Source organism: Hyperolius riggenbachi, chromosome 5, assembly GCF_040937935.1.
Source record: "Hyperolius riggenbachi isolate aHypRig1 chromosome 5, aHypRig1.pri, whole genome shotgun sequence".
NCBI classification, from domain to species: Eukaryota; Metazoa; Chordata; class Amphibia; order Anura; family Hyperoliidae; genus Hyperolius; species Hyperolius riggenbachi.
In genome coordinates, this window is record NC_090650.1 from 411,376,935 (window position 1) to 411,384,909 (window position 7,975).

Sequence of the window (7,975 nt, forward strand, 5' to 3'; positions counted from 1 at the left end):
GTAAGTTCTAACAGGGTTTTCTCTGCCAGAGGAGAGGTCATTAGTTCACAGACTGCTCTGAAAGAATCATTTTGAATGCTGAGTGTTGTGTAATCTGCACATATTAGAGAATGATGCAATGTTAGAAAAAAACACTATATACCTGAAAATAAAAATATGAGAATATTTTCTTTGCTGCTAATCTTCTAGTAATTATTCATAGTACACAACCAATTCATTATATCATGTATTTTTTTTTCACTTCAGTGTCTCTTTAAGTCTTGGAGACCACATAATTCAAGCCCAAGTCAGTCTGTAACATGATCAAGTTGGTTACACTATAGGGAGGACCCTGCCAGAGGCTTACAATATAAAGGGAGGGGGTGGGGACACTAGGTACAGGCTTACATAATAGGTGCTCAGCAGAGGAGTTTAAAAGGCTTCCTAAAGAGGTTCATTTTGAGGGCTAGTTTGAAGTAGAAGACAAGCCTGATGGGTGGTGGAAGGGAGTTCCAGAGAGTGAGGGCAGCTATTCATAAGTCCTGCAGTCTCCCATGTGAGTGGGAGATACTCGGGGTGATCAAGCGCAGGTCGGGCAGGCAGATGTATGTCCGTGGACGAGTTCAAAATGTAACTCTCAAAGGGAGGATTGCAGTAGGGTCAGTGAATTGAGGTTGGTACTATTGCAGTCCTGCGTAACTTACATAGGAGGAATTTTATCTTTAACCAATCTAGGGCAACTGGCATTTAAAAAAAAAAAAATCTCCCTGCAAGCGCTGTACATGTCTGCAACACTGATCATGTGATGTATTTGAAATTCCACTATAGTCTGGGATGACCCAGGTGTAGGTTGCAAACCTGTGGCTCCTTATAGCGGACACATCCAGTTCCAGGTGTGCAGGATCACTGTCCAGTGTTCTCTGGCTTGGTGAAGCTGATGTTTAGTAGCTGATGTTTAGTGTTCACCTGGGTCAGACCTCCATGTTGATGCCCTCTGATTCATTGGTCTCTGTCCAGGTGAGGTGTACTATGCATTAGATGAAGACAAGATCTGCAGAGTCACAGCCCAGATGCTGCTGCAGAACGCAGTGAAGTTCAACCTCTCGGAGTTCCAGGAAGTCTGGCAGCAAAGTGTTCCTGAAGGGATGACCACCCGCCTGGACCAGCTGAAGGTAAGTCCGCATCCTCTTCACTCACTATCGTGTAAATCTAGGACAGGGGTGTCCAAACTATTTAGGCCAGTGGTCGGGAACCTTTTTGGCTGAGAGAGCCATAAACGCCACATATTTTAAAATGTAATTCCGTGAGAGCCATACAATATGTTTCAAACTAGGAAAGTAGGGCTCATGTCCCTGTTGCCATGGTGATGTGTACACAGTTTATCCGCCAGGCAGCGGAAGCGTCAGACACGTCTTCAGCTTCTCTTGTGTTTCAGCAACATCAGCAATTTCCCCGAGAGCCAGACAGGTGAAATTCCGACTAACAGCTTGTACAATTAGCTAGCTGACTTGGGGGTTGATTCACTTTGTAGGATGAGATCCCCTCACTTTGGCCCAATAAGCTGCCTGTCAAGTGACAGACAGCCTATACGGCCAATCAAAGTGCAGTGCAGGATCTCGTCCTACAAAGTCACTGGACCTGACTGGATCCAGAGTGGGACAATTGGAGCAGCTGTTCATTTTGTGGTAGCGCGAGTAAGTTAGTAGTGCATGCTACAGCAGTAGTTCGCTAACTTTGAAAATTTTACTTGCGCTGCCACACTAAGCTGCGCTGCTTGAGCAGTGTAACTTAGTGAATCAACCCCTACTGATTTGTCTGTGAGCCAGATGTAGCCATTAAAAGAGCCACATCTGGATCCCGAGCCATAGGTTCCCTACCCCTGATTTAGGCCAAGGGCCATATCGCTGTTCTTGTGTGCTAAGAGCCGAACTAGCAAAATGAAACACATCCGTGGAAATAACTTATATATCGTGTGCAGTTAGCATGTCCCTTTTAGTATGCAGGCATGACATTTCAAGCTGCTGGTATAGTGGCAGCTGCTAATCAGTGGTTGCTACTGCTACAGTGGTGGCTGATAAAGTACAAGTGATCAAAAGAAGCAGCAACACAAGGTGGCCCCTGCATGCGGAATCACAGCTACAGCTTGCGGGCCCTTTGGAATAAACTGTAGAGAGCTTCGGGGGCCACGAGAAATGGATGAGTGGGCCACATTTGGCCCCCGGGCTGGGAATTTGGACATGGCCCACTAGGGCGTTTTGGAATTGCCAGCTATTTGAAAAATGCTTGGTTTATGTAAGTCCATTGAAGTGATCCCACAGTAGCGACTGCGATTTTTCCAGAAATAGCAATGGCACTGCCTGCTGCATGTTTGGAGCATTTTTGTTTCATCACAAAGTATATTGTGGTACAGCTCTTTTACTACCCAATACCACTTGCCTTGCTGTACCCAGCCTTGTGCTAATGGAACTCGCAATCGCTTTACAAATTACCACTTCATTAAAAATTGTCCTAGAAAACATAAAAATCACTATAAAATGACTGTAAGGCCCCATTCACATCTGAGCGTTTTGCCGGTGATTTCGGCAAAACGCGTTTAAGCGCTAGCGCTTTTGAAAGCGCTAGTGCCGTAATACCCGGTTTCACTTTGCCGATTTGCCGGCGATTAACGCAAATCGCCAAATGTAAATTTGTATCCTGCACCATTTTCAGGCAATTTCCCGGCGATCGCGTTTAGTGCTATAGAAGCGCTGATCGCGAAAAAATCGGCAAGTGTGAATGGCGATTTTTTTTATTTTATTTATTTTTTTCTGCGTTAATCGCCAAAAAACGCTAGCAAAAGCGCTAGCATTTTGCAAGTGTGAATGGGCCCTTAGAGAATCAGTAAGGGAAAAAAACCCTATGGGGGATACTTACCTGAGGTGGGGAAAGCCTCTGGATCCTAATGAGGCTTCCCCCGTCCATCCTTCTGTTCAGTTGCCCGGGTTCCCCAACGTGCGACAAGGTAAATGTTTACCGTCCACGATCCTGCGCAGGCGCACTAGCGGCTCTTTGTTTGGGTTAAGACAGAAATAGCTGAACCTGATCGTATCCGCTCTACTGCACAGGCGTGAGTCCTTTGACCCTGCGCAGTAGAGCGGATACGATCGGGCTCGGCTATTTCTGCCTTACCTGAAGGAACAGCCGCTAGTGCTCCTGCGCTGGATCCCGGAGCGGTAAATATATCATCCCTTATCAGGCTTGTCGGGGAAGCCAGCACTGGATTCCTGTTTCGTCCTGTCAGGTGATCTGTGCGGAATGTTTGGTTACTGAGAGTTCTGAAGCCAGTACAAAATATACCCGGTCTCCCAGGATGCGCTGTGGGAGGAGAAATCCACATGGCTAATCAGCCTAGGCTAAACATCACTGGGGGGAGGTTAGGGCTACATGCTATATATAGATATAGGAAGTGCTTTTGATGCTGAAACCAGGAAAATCGTCATAGAAGTGGGTATCCTGAATCATTTACTGCATTCTATTATGTCACTACAGGGCCTCTCTTAGTGCTTTCGATAGCGATGTGTACGGTAAGAAATGTATTGTTGAGTATATAAACAGATTTGCGTTTAATTTGTGCCAACAATTCTATTACAGGTAGAATGGTAGTCTCTCTCTTTTATAACAGTGGCAACTTTTATTCTCCACTGTTATCTCCACCTGCTCAGTCATTTTCTGTGACACCATGTTATAATAGTAATCCTAACATTTGTATAGCGCTTTTCTCCTGTTGGACTCAAAGCGCTCATATCAAAGGTGGTGCCCTTAAAGGGAACCTTATCTTAGAGGGATATGGATGTTTCCTTTTAAACCATACCAGTTGCTTGTCAATCCTGCTGATCTTTTTGGCTGCAGTAGTGGCTGAATCGCACACCAGAAACAAGCATGCAGCTAATCCAGTCAGACTGCAGTCAGAGCACCTGATCTGCATGCTTGTTGAGGGGCTGTGGCTAAAAGGATTAGAGCCACAGGATCAGCAGGAGAGTCAGGCAGCTGGTATTAGTTTAAAAGGAAAAATCCATATACTTCTCAGTTTAGGTTCCCTTTAACCTCCCTGCCGTTCTGATTCCTGCGGCCGCGAGAAGGTTTTTTTTTTTGGTTTTTTTTTTTTTTTGCATAATTTTTTTCTCCATCATGTAGCTAGCCTAGCGCTAGCTACATGATGCCCCCCTCCCTGCGGCGTCCCTCCCACCTCTCCGATCGCAGTTGGTGCGCTTGCCCATAAGGAAATCCAGTTCTGAACTGGATTTCCTTTAGGGCTTCCCCGTCTCCATGACGACGATCGCGATGACGTCATCGACGTTATGACGTCAGCAGGAGTCCCAATCCACCCCTCAGCGCTGCATGGCTCTTATTGGCAAGGCTGCGCACGGGATCTCGGCAGGGGGGGCCCTCTAACGCAGCGGGTAGCGGCGAATCGGCGGCGATCGCATTATACACACAACTAGCAAAGTGCTAGTTGCGTGCAACAAAAAAAAATATGTAAATCGGCCCACCCGGGCCTGAGAAATTCTCTGCGGCGGGTTACCCCGAGCTCAGCTCGGGATAACCGGTAAGGAGGTTAAAGGAAATGTCAGGCAAATGAAGGTCGATGAAGCTCTACTTACCTGGGGCTTCCTCCAGCCCCTTGCAGCCAATATGTCCAACGCCACATCTCTGCTCTCAGCCACTGACCCGGGGTCCTCTACTGCACCAGTGCCGCTGTCAATCAAGTCCACGTTGTGCGCGGTGTACTGCGCAGTGTTAGGACTACTCCGCCTGCGCAGTACACTCCACACAATGCGGACTTGAGTGACAGCGGCGCTTGCACAGATGCAGTAGAGGAGGTTGGCCTCTTCACCAGCGGGGACGCCAGGCTGGTGGTGCTACGGTGTGGGGCATATCGGCTGCAACGGGCTGCAGGAAGCCCCGGGTAAGTAGAGGTTTGATTACCCTTCATTTCCTTTAACCAGTACACTGTCCAGCCTTCTTCTTCTTATTATTATTATTATTATATTCACAGTGGTCTATTGCAAGATGCGTTATGAGTGTGAACTGCGATGGAGACTGGACATGGACTAAAAAGCCTGCATGCAGAGTTATTATAACACGATCAATTATAAGCAAAGCTGTGCAGTCGGTACAAAAATCATCCAACTTCAGGTACCCAAAATGGCTCCAACTCAAGGGCTCTTTCACATTAGGGTAGATTTTCTGCGTTTCAACGCAAAGGGTAAAGTTTGCGTTACCCAAGGTGAAATGAAAGTCCATAGACTTTCATTTTAGCTTTCACATATAACGCAGCCTTTTTGTGCGTTGCGTTACACTGCACCCAGACGCAGTTTTTCGGCCGACGCTAGCTTTATGCGTTACAATGTTAGTCAATGTAAAACGCACACTATGCGCGTTTTTAATCCGTTAACGCAGGCAATCAGTCCCAGAATGCAACAGAGGAACAATGTAGAAAGTTGAAAACTAAAAGAAAAAAAAATTACCTGCGTTTTTTCTATGTGCTGTAACGCATTGAAAACGGATTAAAAACGCACACTCACTGCAGTGCAACGCATATCAAAACGCATTAAAACGCATACAACAAAACGTATGCTTTGAGCGTTCTCCAATGCAAGCTCTGATGTGAAAGAGCCCTCAGTCTAATACTTACCAGGGCTGTGGATTTGGTGCAAAAATACTCCGACTCGCTTTATAAACCACTGACTCAGACTCCAGGTACCCGAAATTGCCGACTCCTCAACTCCAAGTCCGACTCCACAGCCCTGGTCACAAGGCAGTACAGTGAACAGGCCCATAGAATTGAATGGGCAGTGAGTTCTTATTCTGTAATGCAACGGACCTAGTGTGTAAGGGCCGAAAGGGTTATGTAATCTCGATAGCTTCTCCTCCCAAACAGTTCCCCACTGACGAGCTGTAATGTAAAAACCTGAAAAAATATAATTTTGAAACTTTTATCCAAGATATTTATTTATATGAAATAAATTACCGGTATTAGCTGAAACTGACCTCTTCCTGTGTTTATTCTTTTTAGGGTCTGGCATTGGTAGATCGCTCCTCTCGCCCAGAGACCATTTTTCTGCTGAAGACGGAGGACCTTCCTGAGGACACCCAGGAGCGGTTTAACACCTTGTTTGGTCTTCGGGAGAAGTGGGCAGAAGCGGATATTGCCCCTTATATTCAGTATTATTTATTCTTAATCCATTTTTGTCTCTATATCCCGTCTTCCTCCCTCCTTGTTTGTGTGTGTTTATTTCTCTGTGGTCCTTATTCAGTTCACTTTTTCTCACAGGAGATCACTTTTCATCTTCTCTTTTAAAATAACTTTTTCAGCACTCTGCAGTTAAATTAGTACAGAAAAATAGGTAAAAAAAACTACTGCCGAAATTATTCTGAGTATTTTCTTGCTTGCTGGTAGCTTAAAGGAAACCTGAGATGAAGTTTTCCAGGATTTACACTCACCTGGAGTTTCCTTCAACCCCTTCAGGCTGTTCCCTCAGTCTCCCTGGGACGCTCCTGTCCCCCTCTGAATGGCCCAGTACTTTGGCAAAATCGTGCATGTGCGGCCTGGCCGCGTACGCATTCTGTGCATCCTGCTATGAACCACGACTTTGTCAAAGTACTGGGCCACCCAGCGGGGCACCTAGGAAAAAAAGTGAATCGAATAGGAGCCTCTCTATTTATCTTGCTCTCCTTTCTCTCTCTCTTTCTTTTTGTTTTTTCTCTTATTTTCTTTCTTTTTCTGTCTCTCTCTGTCTCACATTGGAAGTATTGTCTCGCACTCACTAATGGATCAAACCCATAGTCTTTAAGGGGAGTGCGACAGCTGAAAAGAGGGATAACACCCTCTATGCAGTATTCAACAAGGGAGAAACCTGGCACATCCAAAATCAATCTTTATTGGTTCCATGTAAAAATATGGCCAACGTTTTGGAGCCGCGTAGGACCCCTTTATCAAGGCAATATCTGCTCTGAGGCAAAGATCTGTTTGCTGCTGTGCAAAAAATTCTGCATAGGAATTCATGAGTCTGGCTCCTCTAAAACACTCGCTGTCAGCAATGTGTATTCATCTGAGGTCAGCAGCAGCAATGCTTGTCTGTCTTTCTTCCTCCCACCCCCTCCTTTTCCATTACTCTGTCATTGATCTATGATTGGTCAATCTCTCATTATCTTCTCATGTATTTGTTTCCAGGGACCTCTGTGGGGAGAAGCAAACCATCGGAGCGCTGCTGACAAAATACGCTCGCTCTTCTGTTGTGAACGGTGTTAAATTGTTTAATTCCCGGCGACCCTTGTCCTAGCATATAATGCATTTTCTGTGTAATTTTGTAAAATATTTTTGTAATGTTTTAGTAAACTATTAACTGTATTCCCGCCTTCATCCTTCCTTTATTTATGGGTTGAGGCACTAGAGCAAGACGTTTTGAATCAGGATGATACCATTTATCCCTCTAAATCAAATCCTTTAAAGACAGAGCCTTCTGTCATGCTGCCCCTACTAGCATTTAAAGGGAGTCTGAAGCGTAAACTTAAAAAAAAGATACTTACCTATGGAGAGGAAAGGCTCTGGGACCTATAGTCTTCCTGTTCCTCTCCTGGTCCCCCATTAGCAGCTGGGCACGTACTGCACATGCACGCGAGATCGCGTGGGTCTTTTTTTTTTTTTTTTTTATTTACACTTCAGATTCAATGAAAAACCACCTGTTTAGTTTGGCATTTATGAACACCTATTTCCTCTGTAACACAGTCCAGCCTGTAAACCTGTATTGGTCCGTCATATATGTATCTGTGCATTTCATGTCACATGTGAAAAAAGCGCTTTACAAATGTTTTTGTATTGTATTATTGTGAACCCATAGAATTTCTTATTTATGGGAGGAGTGGATAATTCTGGCTGCCACATTCATGAGGGACTGCAGCGGGGCTGTTTGGGTCATAGGGAGACCAGACAGAAGGGCATTGCAGTAGTCGAAGC

The 7,975-nt window shown here is 45.4% G+C and overlaps 1 protein-coding gene across 2 annotated transcripts in view; it reads left to right on the plus strand.

Moving 5' to 3' along the window:
• DSCC1 (DNA replication and sister chromatid cohesion 1) overlaps nt 1-7,369 on the plus strand; it is a 49,295-nt gene extending 41,926 nt beyond the window's left edge. For both annotated transcript variants that reach the window (XM_068234935.1, XM_068234936.1), the window contains 3 exons: nt 997-1,151; nt 6,035-6,183; nt 7,193-7,369. In XM_068234935.1, the coding sequence (XP_068091036.1) occupies nt 997-1,151; nt 6,035-6,183; nt 7,193-7,301 (413 nt within the window). In that variant the 3' untranslated portion in view covers nt 7,302-7,369. The remainder of the gene's footprint in view (nt 1-996; nt 1,152-6,034; nt 6,184-7,192) is intronic.
• The last annotated feature ends 606 nt before the right edge of the window (nt 7,370-7,975 follow it).